Source organism: Pomacea canaliculata, linkage group LG7 (genome assembly GCF_003073045.1).
Source record: "Pomacea canaliculata isolate SZHN2017 linkage group LG7, ASM307304v1, whole genome shotgun sequence".
NCBI classification, from domain to species: Eukaryota; Metazoa; Mollusca; class Gastropoda; order Architaenioglossa; family Ampullariidae; genus Pomacea; species Pomacea canaliculata.
The window spans coordinates 13,218,642-13,240,962 of record NC_037596.1 but is presented as its reverse complement, the minus strand read 5'-3'; the positions used below and the strand labels follow the sequence as shown (position 1 = coordinate 13,240,962).

Genomic DNA, 22,321 nt, shown 5'->3' with positions numbered 1-22,321 from the left:
TAGACATGCATGGCTGCACTCTGTGAACACAAAGTAATCAAGATCAGTGGAGGTCAACTCCCAGCTGAATGTAGACAGATGAACCAAGGAGAAATCATTGAAAGTCATGTACTAACTCTGCATTTTCCTTTTAGTCATTAGTCATTTAGTCATCTTGACTGAAATCTCTTGCTGTTACTAATATTTGACAACTTTATTTAAGTTTCAGAAACTAGTGCTTTATGGAAAACAAATTTTTTTTCCCATGATCGATCTGATCTGAAGACATAAAAGAATATTATCGAATATTATTATTTGTGATATTATAGTGTGACACTGCAATCTTCTTGATTTATTTATCCTCGTTGATGATATTCTTGTCATGTGTTGACCTACTCATGAAGAAACCCCTATTTTTCAGGTGAGTTTTCTAACTTTAGTGAAAGCCTGAGTAAAGAAGAAAATGGTTTTATCAATATCAACTACACCATTAATGTTACGACAAGTCCTGATATTACAGACACGTTTTACGCTGACTATCAGGTTTGTGAAGGAAACTCTGTGAAAGCTCCATGTATATTTGCTTACAAACGAGACTTTATCAGCGAGAACTTGAGTGAAGAGACAGGAGTCACCTGCTTCTGTGAACAACGACACGTGAGCAGCTCTGTGGTGGCTTTAGACATCAACATCTCTCAGGTCGTCACCAGGTCACTGAGTGCGATGATATTCTCCACTGGCAGAGGTGGGATACCCAAACCTACCCGACTGATACGTGTTGAGGTGTTGTGTAAGTACGAGCTTATTTACCACAATTTTTTAAACATTAATGACTTTTTATAAGTGAAGAAACTTTAAGATGTTAAAATTGTTAGGTTTAGGACACAAATGGTATACTGCCTAACGATTCACGCAAACCTTGTTATTATATATATATGAAAAAAAGCAAAGGCAGCTGGAAGAACTCTCTTTTCGATATGTTACTTCATTTGTGTGTGTGTGTGTTGTTCCACAGACCCACCGGAGGTCACAAGTCTTACCGTTGGTGGAGAAGACTTTACAAGTCCTTACTTCATTAATGATGGCCAGAAAGTCTACATTTCGTGCTCCTTCGATAAAGGGAACCCTCCCGCTACTTTCAAACTTCTTGACAAATATGGACAAGTGTTAAAATCTCGTCGTGATGAAAGATACCTTAATTATTCACTCACTGCCCAGTGTGAAGACGACTGGCCGATAGTCAGGTGTGAAGGAAGCGGCTCGAAACAGAACAGATCCGTCACGTTCTTCGTCAGGTGTAGGTATTCAAACTTCTTTTAGTCCTGTGATTTGTCTCCCACTTACTATAAAGGTTTGTTTTACTTGCATGGGTACCAGGGGTATAAGAAACAATTTATGTGCAAACTGGTGAAGAAATAGAATTACTCCACTGAATCTCACCTATGCTTTTGTGTTCATGCATTTGTGTGTACACTTATGTGTGTGTGTGAGAGAGAGAGACAGACAGACAGACAGAGACAGAGATATGCTATGTATGTCTCTACTAACAATCCATTGGTGTGTAACATGCGCCAACATCAAGCTAAACAACCCAAATAACCTTTATGCGTTTTGGAACTTTGCAGGTCCTCCTCGGTTTGTCGAAAAACCCATAAAAATCGTCAATCTACAAACATTTCAAGTCCTAACATTTCGTGTCAAAGCTCACACAACAACACTCACTGCCTGCCTCTTGACACCAGAGGCTTCAGACAACAATGTCACGAGGGGAGTAAGCTGCATCCTAAGTGGTCAGCCACCTGATCTTCTTCTGACCGTCCATCTTCACAAGGAAAGCAACATTAGTCAAGGAAATTGGTCGCTGATTCTTCGAAATGAAATTGGTTCTGCTACAACGACACTGATGATCACTTATGATCTAGGTAAGCACACTTGCTATTTACAATTCAGTTTAGATCAATGCTTACTTTTAGTAAAAAACTAATACGAATGTTTCCTACACCATGTGCGTAAAAGAATACAACTTTATTTATTCACATAGGCAACTCAAAATAATGCTCGTACTAGATGATCAAAAATAGTAAGTGTGAGAGCTCACATGCCAGCACATAATCAGAAATACAGAGGAGGCGGGAGGCATTCCTGAAAATTTGCTGATGACCAAAGACGGGCAAATCCCTCTGCCTGGTTCTAGTGATCTTGAAAGATATTAAGAAGGGAGACAAGACTGTTCCTGTTCCCGAGGGAGAGGCCGTGGAACCAAGAGATGAAAGAGAAAGGGATGAGACTTTCAATGAAGTGCTCACAGAACTGAGTGAGGATGACACAGCTGACACAGCTGACACAGCTGACAGCTGATAAAGATCTGAATGAACCGAATGAGGATGACAGAGCTGACAGAGAAAGACCATACGAAGTACAGACGTTGTTGGTTCTTACTGAGGATCATGTCAGTGTTGAAGTCCCATTGAAGATTGTTATCAAAGATAGTATCTAGATATTCGTAAGAGTCGCCTACCTCAATAGCATCATCATGTTTAGTACTGTCAAAGAGGATTTCGCTATTTCCCTTAGCCTTTAAGGTATTTAAGACAAGGACGCGTTTAGCACACATTGTACAAAGTCCACAAGAGCTCCACTGTGAACATGTTCACTATGATACAAAAGAGACAGCAAGCCAGAGTCATCAGCAAATTTTAACAGAAGGCTCCTATCCGTAGTGCTTCTACCAAAGCTAGTATATAATATGAACATTAGTGGAGACAAGCAGCATCCTTTGCTCCTCGTGCAACGGAAAACGAAATCACGAAGTTGTATAACAAAATATTATACAATATTACACACTGCCACCCTACACGCATGTACTTTCTCTCAGTCTCGCACCGCAACATTTGTGTAGTCTGTCACAGGATTTGAGAACTACTCGAGACTGGATGTAGTTAATAATTTCAAGTTAGAGTTAATAGTTAGAGTTAGAGTTAATACTATTGACAGTTCCGACTGTCATTATTTAATTAAGATGGCACATACCGATATTCTTTAATACCTTAACCTTCTTAACTTTACATCTACTACGCTCTTAATGAAAAGATACACAACATTGACGACGATGACGATGACGACGATGATGATAAAAAAAGATTACAACAATTTTTGACGACTGCCGAGCCAAGATAATGTTTATGAACGCCATGATGTTTATGCATTTACTAACATTCAAAAATGCTTTTAACGCATGTAATTGTCGTATGTTTCCCTAAGATGTCTGGTAATGCATGCATGGCTACCAATAAACATGATAATCATTTTATATGTGTATTTATTGGGAACTGTAAATATTATGGGATTAGATGCCTGTACGTCGTGAATACGTCGTCACGTCTTTGTTCGCCGTCGTATCCACTTGTATGACTTGTTTGCGGACTGCAATGGATTCTTCTCGTCAACGTCCGTCTCACGTAAGTGGCGGTTTACTACTGGGATACCGTTAAATATCCGTATTGACTTTAAATAGGAAAGTTTCTTCAAATATCTTTACAGCGGGAATTGGATCGTTGAAAACAGGTAACCAAAAACACAACAATCACAAAAAAGGTAAGGACTCTGATGTTTTAGACAGCATGTGAGAACAGTTGACTTAAAACATTACACATATGCATAAAACGGTAAATAACCTGTAAAATATAAATGCAAATAAAACAAAGTGTTAATACATCCACGCACAATTATACAGTGTGGGTCACTTAAAAGTTTCCTTCCTTAAGTGCCCTCCCATCCCCATATTATCAGACCGGGAGATATGGAAGTCCAGCTTTTATAAGCTATGAAGGTCTACAGTGAAGTCCCTTTAACCTGACCATTATGTTAAAAACAACAGAAATGAACTAGAAAATAAAATGCAGAGTTAGAAGAGAGGTGCGCCAAGTGCACGCAAGCTAGTCGCGTGTTTGAACGCTTAGTCACAATGTCTATCTCTCTCTTAAAGACTAGATAGTATCTAAGCTGTCAGAGCCGGAAAGATGAGATGTGCTCGGGACTTCAGCTGTTTCCTGTGTTTGTGACAAATTTGTTTCCTCTCGTTATCACCCCCCTGCTCTGTATAAACCTCTCATTTCATCTCCATGTACAGAAGCGCTTGTTTTCTTGAGGCCTGGCTGTGAGTAGTGTAAGCTAGGGAGGTTGAATGGTCAGAAAAACAAGTCAATGTAGTGCTTTAGTTGATTCTGAGCTGAAACTAAAGCAAGTGCACACTATAACTACAGGAGTCATCTCTGAAATAAACGAAATAAAGTGATGAAGCACTGGAAAGGAGAAGGGGAGAGAGAGAAGCAAACAGAAAAGCAGCGACTAGACAAGAAATTCAGCAATTCCATATTTTATGTTTCACTGCAATATACAATGTGAAAAAAGACAAACCCACCCTGCTTAAATGAGGCAAGATGCAACTAAAATACCTTTTAGCTAATGTCGATGCTTAGAAATTCAAAAACATCAAACATGGTACCAAAAAATATATAAATATGAGAACAGTTTGTACATTGAATTAAAAGTTGATGTTGCGGGTCGAGCCCATGATTATCTCCCTTTGACCACAGTTATCAAAGTTATCTGCATTGTTTAGTGTTCACATGCCTTTGGGTAAACTGTTCTTGTTCAGACAAGTCGTCCAACGCCTCACTTTACCTAAAATCATCATCCAGGGCTCTGTGGAAGGAAGTCATAGCCAAGGTAAACAGAGGAAGAACTGGATGGCGGACGTGAAGGATGGTCCTCCATGACTGACCTGCAAACACCTCCCAAGACCGTCTATGGTGTCTCTTGCGAGATGCTGAGTCTGGTCAGGTCCCTTCGACGACATGGACCGGCGGGACAGTTCAACTGGCTTTGAAGCTTATCTGGTGATCAGGTAGTATCAGTCAAGGTATGGATGATGGTGATGGTGATGGTGATGGTGATGATGATGATGATGATGATGATGATGATGAGGAGGAGGAGGAGAAGGAAGAGTTATCTACACATAATTATAACACACAGAAATTGGAGACTATTTGAAGGAAAATATAAAAACAAATGACAGGACACCCTGGATTAATTAGTTCAATGAGATGAGAGAGATGCAGAGCTAAATATCTCCGTGTTTTTATAAACCTTTAATCATAATAGACAAACATATTGAAAAGTATGTAAATCTGTCAAACAAAAGGCAAGTAAGGTAAAACAAAGAGTAAACGTCTGGAAGACGTGGTGTAAAAACGACAGGAATGAACATAAGCAACCCAACATCCGCCCTAATTGCCAGTCAATAGTTGTACAAGGACATGTTGTTACTTCCTCAAAGCCAATAAGCTTCCTCAGTCAATGCCATGTTCTAAGAAATAAGGAACACAGGGATTTTCTTGTTACTTGTATTGTTACAAATCAATTGACCGCAAAAATTAGACAGCCCTGTGACGCAGAGCATAGTACTATTCCATTAAACCGTATAATTAGTCTTCAGAGCAGGAGAAGAGACTGTGTTATCTACTTAATAAAACCAGAGAAAGAAACAAGTCGAGATTACCAGTTAACTTAACTCCAAACAATTAAACTGAGTCAACCTTCTGACAAAGAACATCATTCTAATAATTGATGAACAGGGAAATTTCTTATTAATAAGGATTACTAACAATGGGGTTTGTACTCAAGAACGGCTGCTTACTTCCTACTAGTCTTTGTAAGAGAGTATATTATAAATGATCATTTCATTTGACTTTACAATACAGTTTCAGTTTAATCATTGCTATAATGGTACTATTAAAATGATAATTTGTCTTCTCGCCATAATACTTGTAGAATCATCCTTCCTAGAACAACAATTAGTTCCAGAAGTACAGAGAGCCTCTTCATCTTTATTCTACATGTCCCAAGTATTGTTTATTTTGGAATAAGGCCTTCTTGTTTTGCTAAAACAAAATTATTTAAATAAAGCACACGAGGATTGCTATGTTAGCTCTTCATTGGTGCAGATGGAGTGTGAACTAGTTTTCAACAAAGGTGATATTATTAATATACATTAATCCATAAAAGGAAATTGAAACTTATGCTTCTTCGGAGAAGACAAGTCCTCATTTCTATATAAGGTCTTTCTGTGTCAATACCACTTACAGAAGTGTACATCAGCTACTCCTGAACATGAACATCTTAATTAAAGTTTGCTGTATCCTATGGATTCTTCTTACACTGACAACAGGAGTGCTTCTTTTGACTTGTAAGGACTTGTAAAAAAAACTTTTATAGTGTTTTTAAGAAATTTTATTAAAATTTTTACTGATAAAGAGTTAACAATTGTCAAAATGAATGTTTTCTTCAGTACGTTATAGAAGATTTTAGAAGTAAAAGCTGCAGATAGTAAAATAAGTCGCTAGACCTTGTTTAAAATATTTAAGATAGACTACTCTAAATGTAAAGATTAAAATTCTAATACTATTCATAAAGGTCATATTGTTCAGACCTTTTACAATTACCCCTGCTATGTTGTAAGATCTTTTGTCAAAATTCTGTCAAATTAAATTCACCATGTTTGTATTGCTGGAGATTTCTTGTTTTTGTACAACTTCTTGCTCTTCTTGAATAGTGGAATAGAAATGTCATTTTGTTTCAGGTGGAGAATCTAGTTTTAATGAAACCCTACGCCGGCAGGAAAATGGATTTATAAATATCAGTTATACTATCAACCTTACAGCAACCTCTCTTTCTTCAGACTCGTTTACGTACATCTACGAGGCTTGTAATGAAAATAGGAAAGAAATTAGTTGCATCTTCGAATGGAGAAAGAAAAGAAGCAGTAGCTTTGGGAAGGTGTTCGGTGAAAGGACAGGTGTGATTTGCTTTGGGGAGCAACGAAACCTGAGCAGCTCTGTAGTGACTTTAGATATTCACATTTCTCAGGTCGCCATGAGGTCACTCACTGTCATGAAGCTTTCCCCCGAGGTAGTACACATACCTCAAATAACACGGATAATACGTGTTGAGGTGCTATGTAAGTAAGAATAATTATTTTGAAAATGTCAGATATATTATAATTGTATAAATTAATGATAGTTATTGGTCTTAGAAATGTGCCTTTAATAGAAGTAATCGAGTAAATTAACTGAAAAGTAATTTTATTATATGTAAATCGAGTTCTGATTCTTTAAAACTTCACAAATCTGATTTAACTTGGGATTACTTTTTATATTACTATAGAAGTCCTTCGTTGTATATAATTAGTTTTACTACTCTTTTTATGAAGTTTTCTTTTGATCTTATTAGGATTTCAGGTTGTTTGCCTCATTGCAGATTTTATTACATTTTCTGCTCGTGACTTTTGCTAAGAGGATTACTGTAGCAGCTAATGAAAGTTATGAAATAGTCAAGAGATCTTTGATCCCACGATTAGTGCTAAGATTTACAGAAGGCTGATTAAGGACTCCTCAGTGGTAGTGTTAATGAATTACACCAAAGAAGTATACGTTTGTTGCTGATAATACCTAATACACAAATAATTCGAGTGAGGCATTATTAGACTATCACAGGATAAAAGGGCTTAGTTTCTCCCCCAAAAAGGATTTTTAAATCTCCCAAATATTCTATGATTCCACATGTGTGTGTGTGTGTTCAGATCCTCCTATTATCACCAGTCTGACTGTGGAAGGACAAGAGGCTAATAACGATTATGTCGTCGACAAAGGTAAGGAGGTGAATGTTTCCTGCTTTTTCAAGCAGGGGAATCCTCCAGCCTTCTTCTATCTGCTGGATAAACATGGAACTGAACTGAAATCTTCACAAGAAGGGATATTGAGCCACTCTCTTACTGCCCAGTGTGAAGATGACTGGCCGGTAGTCAGATGTGAAGGCAACGGGACCCTGCAAAATAAATCTGTAACATTCCTCGTCAGGTGTAAGTATACTGACTGAACTGTTGTTGTTTTGCTGTATATTAATGAGAACTTGTTCCTTATTCATTAACAATGAGAGTATTCAAGATTTCAGACTTTCCTAAAGATGTATAAGAGAAAAAGAAAATGATTATTAACTTTTCTACGAAAGCTACCAAGCAAAACATAATTACCAGAATAAGAAAATACTGAATTTTATTTTATAAAACACATATTCCACTCAGGTCTCTCTCTTCCTCTCTCTCTCTCTCTTTCTTTCTTTATCCTTACGGGGTTCATGAATTGTAGGAGTCTAGGCAAAGCATTATTCACAGAATCATGTGGGAAAAAATTTAGTTTCTAATAAACTTTGATTGTATTTCTAAACTAAAACTAAAGTCGTTGATAACTATAAATGCTATATGCGTTTGACCCTTTATAAATATATATATATAAAACTATTATGTCATTTAAATTCTGAGCCTTGTGGATTACAAAGCTGAAATACTTTTACTCATCAAGGAAACATATATTTTATTGTCGCAGGCCCTCCACAGTTTGATGAAAAGTCTACAAAAATTGTTAGTCTTACTTTAGGTGAGTCAATGTTTCGTGTAAAGGCTTACACGACAAAGGTCACTGGATGTTTATTAACACCGATGTCTTTAAAAGATAACACCACAACGGAGGTGAATTGTGTCCTTAAAGGCCAACCACCTGACCTCATCCTATGGGTTAGCCTCACAAAGGAAATCAGCATCTTCCATGGAAACTGGACATTGACTCTTCGTAATGAAGAAGGTTCTTCCAGCACAGCATTTAGTGTCATGGATAGTAAGTATCAAACATTAATAAAAAATAGTAAACGAAAAACATTTTCGTCAAGTGAACAAATACAAATAATTTTTTTTAGAAGCGATCTAGAAGTAAACGACAATTAGAGCATACAGAGTACATACATCAGTATTTACTTTTGTTTTGTCAAAATAAATTGTAATATAAGATCAACAACCAAGAGGTCAATATTGATGTTGATACTTTTAAGTTTTGAGAGTTTCAGCCGATGAGAGAAATACGACAATATGTCTTATGTTTGTATGTGGCTTCACATTTTGGATCTCTTTCAGTGCATGGTGACGGTGTTTTTGCTTCTCGGGAAAAGAAGGGGTGTAGTTACTCAGTTTTGGGTAAATAGTATCTTGCACTGAGCTTTGCGCAGTTATTAGAAAAAATTCCCATCGCCAGTCTCGTAGTAAAAATTAATTTTTTTTTTACTGCAGAGCATACAAATACCAGAAGCATATTTGATATCTGAACGATATTTAACAAAAAGCCAACTTAACCAAGCCAAAGCACTCTTAATTGCAATCAAAAATACAAAAGTATAAATCCACATCTCACGATCTTGTTTTTAGCTGTTTAACATATACTTACCATGAGGTATGAATTCTTGAACAAATCATCATTGGACGGGATTTAAAAAGCACATAACGGAATAAATATATCGAGAAAACTCAGAAGTGAAAAACTAAGATCCAGTCAAGCGTAGAACTTGGTTTATAAAAGGGTGGATTGCTGTCGGTTTTCGTGTACCCAATGCTAAGTTTATTAGGTAATGTGATTTGTCACCTACACTGTTGTTTTGATAATTGTCCCCATTACCTGTCACTTGCTGGATATATCCATTACTACTTAGCGACGTCAACGAGGATGAAGTCTAGTTAAAAAAATACTGAGATGTTTTTGAAAGGTGGATATGAAGAAACTAAAGGAATGAACAAATTAAGGTAAGGGCACGTATAAATGCTTGAGATAACTAAAAGTATGTGTCATAATATTTTGTGTACATTGAAATTTTAACGTGCAAAAAATGTGCACCAGTCGCATCCGTAATTTGGGGCAAGGGAAATTAATAAAAAATCTGCTTTTTTTTATAGCTTTGGGAGATTTTCCTTTTTATGTCACACATACCATACGCCCATCTATCACTCCCATTTTTGTTTTATGGTCTGCAAGTTCAATTTAATGTTATCATAAGTAAATATATGCATTTAATTTGCGTTATTGCATTTTTGTTACTACAGGAAGCTGAAGGAGCTACTCAAACTGTAAAGCAAACTGATATGTGCCCAGAACATGTGCCCACGTGTACCTTGTGATGACAAAGGGAAGGTCCAACAGCTCTTCATTTTAAGTAACTGCAGTATGCGAACAAACTAGAAGGAACTCAAAGTATTTTGTTTAGTTTTTGCGGTTATGAGTGGCGCAAGACACAGTTTATCATGTCTAGAGGTTGACACAGCGTTGAACAAGATTTTTTTTATATTGCCGTGTATTAAATTGCATGAACAGCCCTGTTGCACAAAACCTCTTCCCTCCAACTGTATAGAGAAGGTTGGCACAATACAAGTTCCATCTGCACGTATAATATTAGGTTAAAAATGTGTATACATATATATTGTTTCTTAACTTGACAAAGCATATTTCAAGAGGTACGCGGAAGGTAGTCATCATTGTGGCAAGCAGAAGAGGAATTGGCTTGCAAATATAAAAGAGTGGACAGGTCCTTCTGATGGCAACATAAGGCCGACGCCACCGGGGACACATCATCTCGCATCTGCCCGACGAGCTGTACAGGCGGTACACGGGTGGGTCAGCTTACTCCAAAACTGTGTAATTTTTTTTACAGAATTACTCCCAGAATTCATCTCACAAAATCGAGTTCAGCTAGCTTGCTGGTTTGCCTAATGTAAGGTAAACTTGCATGCAACAGTTCAAACATTTCTGCAAAATGTCAGCCTGAACAGTTATCAGTTGGAAGCGAAATTATTATCAGTAATTTTTTAGCATTGACTTAAAGTAATTCAAATTTGAGTGTATATTCCTTATAGTTATTTAAATAATAAACTCACAAAAGTAATGATAATTAGTTTAGTTGTTCAGATTTTGTGCATCCCTATAGGTCACAAGGTCTTCTTTCTGAATGAAGAATGCAATTCGTTTACATCCTACTAACTTTGCTCAACTAGTTTAATCAATTAAAATACTGGATGTCTTAAAAATTTAATTTTTCTAGCTATAGTGAATTCAGTTAGTAATGGTTTACAAAAGTAAAAATTCAGTAACCGTTAAAAGTAACACTATTCTCTTTATGGTCTTAATATTGTAAAAATCGTTCCAATACTGAAGTTTTTGCTTAATGGTAATGTATATTTCTAATGATGTCTCACAGAAATGTTGAAAGCATGCCTGGCCTTGTTGATGCCGCTTTTGATGCCATCATCTGCTCCACCCTCCTTGTTGACAATGCTTCGCATATACGTGAAGCGATCTGTTTCCAGGATGTTCTCTTCTTGAAGTTGGATTGGGAGTTCATGCTTGTTGTTGATTCTCATGACTTAAAATTATTTCCATTTATTTTTCTCCCCTCTGCTACAAAAAGTAAACGAATTTATATTCTACCTAGTTTTCGTTATGCATAATATCTTTGCGGGTGAGTGCTTGTGTGCTCTATAAATTCATAGAGATTTAGGATATTTCAAGATTGGTCCAATATAGTGGGATATGAGTGTATCAAGAAAGTATATGTACATTGCGCCAGAATGAATGCATAATGTACCATTATCTGGCCAATGTTGATTGCTTCAATCATCAACTTTCTTCCAATTGATCCAATATAAATTTAACATCCAGCAAGTATAATCGGCCAAGATGGTGCTGACAGAAGGCACATACTGGGCCAGCATGTCCTAATTTAGGACCAATATCTTTAAATATGTAAATTAAGACAAAGCAATGCGTAGGGAAGTAGCAATACACGGAAAGGGGGATTTGAAAAGGTGAATCATCGCATGGGCTGTTGCTAGGAGTAATGCTCAAGAAAGAAGAAAGCGAAGGGGAGAGAGATCCATTGTCTTTCTGCACAGTAACTAACTACCCTGTCACCGTCTGTTGTTGCTATGATGGTAAGAATTGTTAATATATGGTCATCAGACGAAAAACGTAGTTGTCTGAATGGGATGTAGGGGGGACAAGTTCAGAAAAATAGTCAGGGCAGAAGCCAGTCAAGAAATTAAAACATAGCACACAGGCAGCCTAGAAAGAAACAAACACACAGACAAGATGTTTGCAGATGTAGCTCATAGTACACAGACTGACAGACAAATGTAACTTGTTTATCATAATAGACAGACTGACAGATGACTGCAACTTGTCTATCTAGGGTCTTCCAGTGACAATGAATCCCATATTCCTGACGGACAATGTAAAGGTGATGTTGTTTCGCCCACCTTAGTGTGATTTTGCAAACAAAATTGAGAAGGTTGACTTTTTCTTCTCGAACATAGGAGGCTTCCCTTTTATCTTAATTGAGTTTAAGTTTGTTGGTTACCATCCAAACCTTAACATCGCTAATACAGGCTTTTATTGTGCTAGTATTAAAGTGAGACTCAGTTAGTGGAGTGGAGCAGTACAGTTGCGTGTCATCAGCATGTGATTGATGAGAAACCTTGTGAGAATGGGTGCATGAGGATAAATAAACAGAACAGGGGCAAGTACTGAGCCTTGAAGAACCCTTACAGGAAAGAATAGCTGGGGAGATGTTAGACCGTCGACTGACAGTCTGTGTCATACCATTGAGATAGTTGAACCATGCTAGTGTGTGTCGTCCAGAAATGCCGTCGAGGGTGTGTAGTCTATGAAGGGGTAGAGAGTGGTCAGCAGAGTCGAATAACTTCCAAAGTTTGTTTAGCCACCACTAAACCATCAATCTCATCTAAGGATGCAAAATAAAGCACACAAAGGAAATTTCAAAGAACGGAGAAAAGAAGAAACAACATAAGCATGTCTTTTTTGCTGATCAGGCCATTCGGAGCTAATTTGGATGCAGATATATATAGCTCGAAAGAATTATGTTTCCAGTAAACACAATAATGCCGAATTTAGTAACACACATAAATAAATGACCTCAAGCAGTTTCAAAACCGAGACAAGCATATAAGTCATGGTAATCCTACTTTATGTGTACTTCTTCACACTTTATTTATATGATCTACTGTTCGGTAATGTTGAAATGAAAGCCATACATAGTAAGGTACAATGACTTGCCTAGATATTTATCTAGAGCAGGGATGCACAACCTTTTTCGGCCTGCGGGCCATATCCATTTCGGACAGCCGTGTCGCGGGCCACTTCACCGCAAAAATACAAAAAAAATAGAGCAGATACCATTTTTTTTTATTAGAAACAAGTTCTACTCACCATTAATTATGTGGTAATTAGTGGGATATTTGAAGTTGTTTTCCCGAAACCAACTTCTGAATGTCCGGCCTCATCGTAGAGACACCAAGTCAGAGCACTGAATCGAAATGTTCGTCCATCGAAAAAAAGATTGAGAGACGCCCCTACGTGGGGATAAATACTTCTTCTTCCTTTTTTTTCGTTTTTTTAAGGTCTTCTTTTATTACTAACATTCCGATTTCCTGCACTGTGGGGAGAAGTTTCGCGGGCCGGATGGCACCTCGTCGCGGGCCGGATATGGCCCGCGGGCCGTAGGTTGTGCATCCCTGATCTAGAGGATGTTGCAGGGTCGTGTATAAACTAGATTGTTTATATCTTGTCTCGGACACCTGGCATGGCCTGAACATGATGTGACTGTTTCTTTAGCTAAATCAGAGTTTTAAGATTCGATAAATTAACTTTTGTTGATGTTTTGTTGGGGGTAGTGGTGGTGATGATGATAGCTTTGCTAAAATAATTAAATATGCTTCGTAATACATACAGAAGATGGTAACTTTTTAATAGCTTAGATGTGTCTAGGTAGTAATTGTAGATTGATTCGACTATGATGTAAGCCGCTTTTACGGAGATAATGTTGTTTGATTGATTTCTCCATCCAGCAACATATCCAGACACTTGTTTTGAAATGAATACAGGATATATATATATTTTAAAAAAATCATGTCCAAAAATTCAGACTGGCGCAAGAGGCAGACTATGATACATTTTCCATTTAATTAGTCATCAGAGCAGGATAAAGGACTAGTGTTGTCTACTTAATAAAACTGAAGGAAAGGTACAAGTTTAAATCACGAGTTGACTTCAATCCAATTATTTAAACTGAGTGAACCTTCTCAGTGAGAATCAACAAACACAGGCATTACTTCTAAGTGTTGATAACAAGGATGAAATTGTAGTCAAGAACGGCAGGAAGAAGATCGGTGCTTCTTACTTCCTACTAGAGTCTGTGACAGAGGCTACATTATAAAGGGTCATCTAATATTAATTTGCAAAACAAGGTAAGTTTAATTATTTTTTAAATGATAATATAAAGATAATGATGAATCTTCTTGACAATGAAGCAGCTTATTCGTCTTCGCTAAGACACAATACTAAAAAAAATTAAAGGTCAAAAACTTCACAGAATGTGTTTAATGACAGGTAAGAGCACACGTGACACCTGGTCTTACATTTAATTTTCATTAGTGTTTTTTTTCTAGAAGAAGAAATATGCAGACAAACAAAGTAGAAGGAAAGAACCTTAACAGGAATTCGAAAGACAGAGCATTGTACTTAAGGTGCTCTTAGTAAGACAGCATTTCCTGTTTCAGAGATCGGCAGCGATCATTTGACAGAAGATGTAATGTCCACCTCTCTAGGATTACTCTCCTATAAAATTTTATATGCGACACAGGGAAATATCTCCTTTTATAGAGAAAGGCCTTTCAGTGTCCCATGTGACGGAGGTTAAACCGGAAGACATCTGCATTTAATTGAAAGATTCATAAGGCTTAACAAGTTAAAATTATTGTTGTTTCTTAATTTCTTCTCTCTAAAATTCAGTGCTATCTAAGGACTCGAAAAAATGTGTCACATCCTTCCATCTTTTCTTCCATTCCATCCATCAATCTATTTATTACAGGTTTTGATTTTTTTAAATAAATCACAATCTTATACTTATCTTGTCCTTATCTTTATCTTATAAGAAGCACTTTTTCTGTCTATTTTTGCAACTGAGCCTATCTCCGGAGTACATTTGCCCATTGGGATTTATAAAGTTAGTCATTATCATTGCCATCTATTCATTCATATAGTGCTTTATCATTTCAGTACCAGCCCATTAACCGTTAAGGACTGGTATAAAGCATGTATTATCCTGTATAAATAGAAAATCTCTCTCCTTTTTTACACGGCATTATCTGAACTCTAAATCTGTGAATACTGAGAGTGTACCATAACTTTCATCCTAACATTTACTGTAATATGTCTCTGTACCGTTCATGCTGTCAAGCACTTCATCATTATCCTACAAATTCTCAGGACTGCCTATGTACTCATTTTGGGACACTAAGAATAAAGCTAAATAAAGGAACACTTCTACTGATCGAAAAGAAAATAATACTGTAGATAGTCAAAGCACACGAGGATTGCTATGAAAGCTGTTAATTGGTGCAGATGGAGTGTGGACTAGTTTTCAACAAAGGTGATATTATTAATATATATTAATACTTAGAAGGAAATTGAAACTTAAGCTGCTTCGGGACAAACAACTTGCATTTCTATATAAGGTGTTTCTGTGTCAATACCACTTACAGAAGTGTACATCAGCTATACCCGATCATGAACATCTTAATTAAAGTTTGCTGTGTTCTATTGATACTTTTTACACTGACAACAGGAGAGCTTCTTTTGACTTGTAAGGGTTTTAAAATTTTTATAGTGTTTTAAAATTGTTTTTTAAATTTAGACTAATAAAGAGTTAAAGATTGTAAGAATTTAGAAATAAAAGCTGCAGATATTAAAAAGCTAGGCCCTGATTAGAATGTTTATTCTAAAGTAAGTGTTCTGAACTAAATGTAAAGATTAAAAGGACATTCTATTATCGTTGAACATGTTATGTAAAAATAAATTTTGTCACTGTTCAAACCTTTCACGATACTCTTTCCTATTTTGTAAGATTTTAAGTAATAAAAAAAATTAATTAAATATTTTAATTGCTGTGGATTTCTGGTTAATACGTTCTCCGTATATACTCTTTGATTTTTTTTTCACATTTTGTTTCAGGTGGAGAATCTAGTTTTAGTGAAACCATGCGTCAACAAGAAAATGGATTTATAAATATCAGCTACACTATCAACCTTACAGAAAGCTTTGTCTTGTCAGACTCGTTTACTTACATCTATGAGACTTGTGAAGATAATAGTAAACGTCTAAGCTGCACCTTTGATTGGAGAAAGAACAGTAGCAGTAGATTTGGGAAGGTCTTTGGTAAAAAGACAGGTGTGATTTGTTTTGGGGAACAACGAAATCCAAGTAGCTCTGTGGTCACTTTAGATATTCACGTTTCTCAGGTCGCCATGAGGTCACTCACTGTCATGAAGCTTTCCCCCGAGGTAGAACACATACCTCAAATAACACGGATAATACGTGTTGAGGTGCTATGTAAGTGAGAATAATTATCTTGACTATGTCAGTCATATAACAATTTAATACCTCAATGATATTTATTGTTTTCTGATATGTGCCCTCTACAGAAGCAAGTAAACAAATTAACATAATAGTAATTACTATATTTACATTAAATTTTGATTGTAGAAAACTTCAGACATGTAATTTAACTTGCGGATTCTTTTGGGGATTATCACCATAGTAGACATTTTCTCTATTTACTTAATTCCTCTTACGACTCTTGCTATCTACAAACACACATGGCAATTGGTAGAGTTTGCTAATACTGAGTATTCATAAAGTGAAAAAGAGTCACATTGATATTATTATATTGTTTTTTCTGTATCGTTTCTCCTTACTTTCATTAGGGTCTAAAATGTGGGTACAAATATGTGTGCGTGCATGCGTGCGCGATGGAATGTGCGTGTTTGTGTGCAGATCCACCCAACGTCACCAGTCTGACTGTGGAAGGACAAGAGGCTCATAATTATTATCTCGCTGACAAAGGTAAGGAGGTGAATGTTTCCTGCTTTTTCAAGCAGGGGAATCCTCCATCCTTCTTCCATCTGCTGGATAAACATGGAACTGAACTGAAATCTTCACAAGAAGGGTTCTTGAGCTACTCTCTTACTGCCCAGTGTGAAGATGACTGGCCGGTAGTCAGATGTGAAGGCAACGGGACCCTGCAAAACAGATCCGTGACATTCCTCGTCAGGTGTAAGTATACTGACATAATTGTTTTGTTTGGACTGAATAATAATGAAAACTTGCTTCTTATTCATTAACAATGAGATTATCAAAGAATATGGAATCCAATTTATCTACAGGTTTTTATAAAGATCTATAAAAGGACAAAAAAGTGAATATTTGATATTAGGAGAAAAAAAATTAGAGAGACCCCCCCCCAAAAAAAAACAAACAAACAAATAAACAAAACAAACAAGCAAAAATTTAACAATCCTTAGACTTGATGTTGACGCCTGACAACATCTGTTGTGATATTCTCACGAGCATCTTTCTGACTTAGTTTCGACCAGTCGTCGAGGCCGATGTTAAGGCGATTATTCTAAAAGCTAAGCCAGAAACTTGCCATCTAGACCCAATGTCCACAAGCCTTCCTCTTGATTGCTTAGATATTTTACTTCCTGTCATCACAAATATTGTAAATGTTATTTTGTCAACGAGTGTATTTTCATCTTTGTTTAAAAATGCTCTGTTGAGCTCACTACTTCAGACGTCCATGCATGACGTCAACTAATTTGCTGAAGAAGTATCGAGCACTTTCCAATTTGTCTTTTCTCTCTAAGATCACAGAGAAAGTAGTTTTGACTCAACTGTGGGCCTGGTTACAAGAGACCTATCTTATCACCCAAGCTCAGTTGGCATGTGGACATTTTTCACAGCTCCGAAACTACTCTAATTAAAGGTGACCACTGACATATTATCTGCCATTGACAGTGGGGATGTTTCTACCTTAGTCCTACTGGACCTGTCAGCTGCATTCGCTGCAGGTCTGATGCTTAGAGCCAGGAAACAGAACCACACCACCCTCTCCTTCGTTGTCTACACTGGCTTCCCATCCGTTGTGGCATCCAGTACAAACTGTCCGTGCTGGGTTTGAATTTCTTTGCTGGCTCTTGCCCTGATTATTTCTCTGAATTTCTCCTACGTCCCAGCTAGACAACTCCGTTCTTCGTCTGATAACCGTCTCCTTACTATTCCTGACACCAGAGCAGCAACACATTGTCACAGATTTTTTAGCTATTGTGCAGCAAAACTGACCTTTTCTCTGTCCATATCCGCTCCCTACCTTCTATTGAATCCTTTATATATGCCCTGAAAACGCACCTCTGATTTGAGCAAGAAAAAGTCCTACTAAACAAAACATAAATACCAGAATAAGTCTTTTTAGAAGATACACGTTCTAATTTCACTAAGCTCTCTATCTATTCTAATGAGGTTCACAACTTGCAAGATTCGAAGCGAAACAATCCTAGCCGAATCGGGATGAAATAAAAATAGTTTCTAATAATCTCTGATAGCTTTTAAAAATAAATCAAAGTCTGTAATAGATGTATATATTTGATAGGTGTGTTTGAACTTTTACAGACACAAAATTATCATACCTTATAAATTCTAACCAATGTTGAATGCTGCCTAATGTGAAGCTTAAATACTGTTTGATTCTTATTAATACTAAAAATTGTATTTTATATTAGTAAATAGACTTATCTGACTTCTGTTAAACTAATTTTTCTATTTTGCAGGCCCTCCGCAGTTTGCTGATAAATTTACAAACATCATCAATCCTGCTCTAGGTATGGCAATGTTCCGTGTCAAAGCTTACATGACAGCAATCCTTGGATGCATTTTGACACCAATGTCTTTAAAAGATAACACCACAACGGAGGCGAACTGTGTGCTTAATGGCAGACCACCTGACCTCATCCTATGGGTTAGGCTCGAAAAGGAAATCAGCATCTTCCATGGCAACTGGACATTGACTCTCAGCAATGAAGAAGGTTCTTCCAGCACAACATTTAATGTCATGGACAGTCCAAGTAAGCATGAAAGACTTTTACAAGAAAAATAATAAACGAAAAAAGAACTGTTGAACAAGTGTACAAACACAAGTAATTGATAGAACTGATTAAGAAGAAGCAAAAAATAAATAAATAAATAAAAATAATAAAATAAATAAATAAATGGTGGTACAACGATAAAGTATATATGTACATTTGTTCAAAACAGTTTGGTCAACAATCCAGATGTCATTATTACCATAGACAGCCTTTTGTTTCGAGAGTCTTAGCCAATGACTGAGACAGGATAATATGTTAACTAAGTGTGTATGTTTACAAACATCATCTCGCGATTTTTATCATTTTCAGTGCATGGCGCAGTTTTGAATGCATATCTCTCGAGAACAGAAAGGGTGTATTTACTCAGACTTAGGGAAAGCTGAGCTTATTAGAGAGATTGTCCAATGCTAATTGTTTAACAAAAGTAAAAGTATCTATTTATTGCAGAGTATACTAGTACTAGAAAATATTTTAAATGTTAACTTACTTAACCATCAAAGGCTACTCAAAGGTCTTGGCAAAAATTAAACACAAAGAAAAAACTAAAATAATAATGATGATGATGATGATAATAATGATGATAATGATGATGATGACCCTACCCAGTTGAAATACACTGCGAACAAGAAGAAAACAGTGTAAATCCAGATCCCTCGATCTTAGTTTGAGATGTGTCATATAAAATATATGCTTACCAGTGAAGTATGTATATATGCTGGAAGAGCCGCAGCTTTCTGTGGGTAACGGATAACGTCATCGGTCGGTCGATTCTATTTCAACAGAGGGGAGCAAGGGTCGGCTCGCGTCAGATGGATGCTTAGAGTAAGGAGTTAAGCGTGACGCTGTGCGCCGTTAATGAACTGACTTTAATGAACCAAGTGACAGGGATATCTTTCAGTTTGTTTTTTTTTGCATTGGTTTATATTAGTGTCGGGTGTGGCGCAGACGACTGCGACAGACTGCAGCGAGCAGACGACGTTGGTCGGGTGACGTCATTTTTAACATCACCCACGTGCAGGACATTTTTGTTATGGTTGTCGAGTATTATTCGATAAGAACAATGTACCCTCGAAGAAAACATTAATGGACGGGATTTAGAAGCACAGAAGGTGATAGATATAAGAAGAAAATCAAATAGAATGACCGAACAATTACTATCCGTTCATGTTCAATCCTTGGCTTCAAAAGGATGTTTGTCCGTTTATCTCGTGTACACATCGTGCCGTTTATTACGTAACGTGATTTCACATACGCTTTTTTGTCTTATAACTGTCATCGATACGTCTCACTTGCTGGGCATATTTGTTACTACTGATTGACGTCAAGAAATCTTATTGAAATCTCTCAATCTTACCGCTAGATGGAGATAAGGAAGAAAAAGAAACAACAAAATTAAGGTAAGGGTAAATATAAATGTTTGAGAGAACTGAAGAAAAAATATGCAACAGGCTAGATGATTTTGTGTACATTAAAAAATTTAAGTACAAAAGATACGTACACTGCACTCGCTCACACTCAGAAAGAGAAGTGAGTATTTTGTATCACACATCGTAGCCTTTAGGTGAGCAACAGCTGCCCAAGATGAGAGTCAGGCTAAACAGTAAGAAGGTAAGAATAATAAACTCAGTGTTTAGGTAAGAGAGTATAGCAACATGCTTATGTGCCTTTAATAAAATGAAGTCTGTTTTCAGCCATGTACGAATTGTCATAGATAAGCCTTTCTTTAGGTCCATACTACAGGGAAGAGTTAGTTTTCATATTGCTCAGATTTTGAGTTCCATGAGTTGGGGAAGAGAGATAGATAAAAATAATCCGTTCTTTTAGATGCTGGGATATTACAGTTTCGGGTCCCATACGCCCATCTGCCAGTCTCTTTTTCAATTGTCTTGTCTGTGAGCTCAATTTAATTGTATCTTGTTAATGTATGGTTTAATGAGTGAATGCAGTTCATGAGGTGCACTTTTGGGACGACAGAAAGTTGAAACTGCAACTCAAGCTGTAAAGTTTTCGAAACATTTACCAAGTGATGGCTGATGAAATCAAGAATGAGACATAATGGACAGCTCTTCCCAGAAACATTCAAGTAAGCAAGCAGAAGTATAAAGAACTTAAAGTAAAGTGTTTTAGTTTTGCAGTGATTATTAGAACTTACAGCGCGAGGAACAAAAAATAACACAGGGAAATAAATGGTCTGCATAACTGATGGATTCCATTGCTCCACCATTCCAGGAAATTAGTTTTATTACATTTTAAAAATTTCTTTGTTGCCACGAAATCACCATGCTACTTAATGATGACAAATAACACAAGATTAGAGAAAAACATCATATGCACATGTTTTGTTGATCAGGTCATGCTGCAGTTATCCAGTCCAACACTTTTTCTTCGGAGAGCAAAGGGGAGACTACAGATTACAGGGTGTCCAGACACTTAATCCCCAGACACTTCATCCCCAACGCTTCATCCTTAAAATGAAATTTTAACTATAAAAATTATGAAGCCAGCGAAAACTTTAACTGAAATTCAAATAATTATCTTGATATAAACATCACAATAAGTTTTACCATTAAAATACTTTAACTAATGTTGTAGATGTTCAAATGACGTTGAAGTTAATAGCATGATTTAAATATTATTAATGTATTTCAATATTTATTTTCATTGTAAAACTTATTGTGATGTTTATATGAAGATAATTATTTGAATTTCAGTTAAATTTTTCGCCGGCTTCATAATTTTTATAGTTAAAATTTCATTTTAAGGATGAAGCGTTGGGGATGAAGTGTCTGGGGATGAAGTGTCTGGGGATTAAGTGACTGGGAACCAGATTACAGATGGACAGGACGTTTCCTTTGAGAAGAAAAGAGAAGGAAACGATAAAATAAGTATCTGGCTGGTAGAAAAGTAAAAAAAAAGGAAATATAAATAAAGACTTTAATGTGGAATAGTCGACTATAGTATATGAAGATGCACACCTGGGCTCGGTGTATGAATAAACAAAAAATGAGAGTGACAGACAGATGAGTGCGCTAGCATCACCTTGCCTGGTAAACTTGATAACATGCTTTTACTTTGGACGAGATTTTTAAACAATCAGTCCGGGTCAATCCTGTCTGTTGAGAGGTATATTTTTTCTATTCTTTTTTTGCATTAATGATTTGAATGTAATTAAAATCATCGTCGTTGTTATCGAGGGACACGTATTTACTTGTTCTAGTTTTATCGTTGCCACTCACACACAGAGACAACGAAAAATACACAGAAATCCCACACGCAAAAAAAAATGTATACACACTAGCGTACACTTGGCTTAAACAAGCCTCGCAAATTTGCTCTGATTTAATACTTTAAGGCAGACCTGGGCAAACGCCGGCCCGCGGGCCGGATCCGGCCCGCCTCCTGTCTCTGACCGGCCCGCCC

The 22,321-nt window shown here is 36.7% G+C and overlaps 3 protein-coding genes across 8 annotated transcripts in view; all 3 read left to right on the top strand.

The window, feature by feature from the left end:
- Nucleotides 1–22,321, top strand: part of LOC112569667 — a 140,872-nt gene that overhangs the window by 8,915 nt on the left and 109,636 nt on the right. The window contains exons 6-8 of one of the 4 annotated variants that reach the window (XR_003100499.1): nt 401–769; nt 995–1,276; nt 1,605–2,880. The exons of 1 other annotated variant lie outside the window; for it this stretch is intronic. Coding sequence is in view for 1 of the 3 variants with exons in the window: in XM_025247538.1 (XP_025103323.1) it covers nt 401–769; nt 995–1,276; nt 1,605–1,963 (1,010 nt within the window). In the remaining 2 variants the exon portion in view is untranslated. Of the gene's footprint in view, nt 1–400; nt 770–994; nt 1,277–1,604; nt 2,881–22,321 lie in introns of those variants that run through there. 2 more of the 4 variants (XM_025247538.1, XR_003100500.1) reach the window with 2 other exon arrangements.
- On the top strand, nt 3,439–11,335 carry LOC112569668. 3 transcript variants are annotated; one of them, XM_025247539.1, is made up of 6 exons: nt 3,439–4,885; nt 6,126–6,226; nt 6,620–6,997; nt 7,619–7,897; nt 8,421–10,522; nt 11,107–11,335. In XM_025247539.1, the coding sequence occupies exons 1-5, from the start codon at nt 4,836–4,838 to the stop codon at nt 8,813–8,815; spliced, it is 1,203 nt and encodes a 400-aa protein (XP_025103324.1). In that variant the 5' UTR covers nt 3,439–4,835; the 3' UTR covers nt 8,816–10,522; nt 11,107–11,335. The 3 variants fall into 3 exon arrangements, with proteins under 3 accessions (XP_025103324.1, XP_025103325.1, XP_025103326.1); XM_025247540.1 differs by having other exon boundaries at nt 8,421–10,547; XM_025247541.1 differs by lacking the exon at nt 6,126–6,226 and having other exon boundaries at nt 3,443–6,012.
- The window catches only part of LOC112569665, a 130,976-nt gene continuing 123,702 nt past the window's right edge, over nt 15,048–22,321 (top strand). Inside the window, exons 1-3 of the mRNA XM_025247536.1 lie at nt 15,048–15,354; nt 15,936–16,313; nt 16,758–17,036. Coding sequence (XP_025103321.1) covers nt 15,327–15,354; nt 15,936–16,313; nt 16,758–17,036 — 685 coding nt within the window. The 5' untranslated portion in view covers nt 15,048–15,326. The remainder of the gene's footprint in view (nt 15,355–15,935; nt 16,314–16,757; nt 17,037–22,321) is intronic.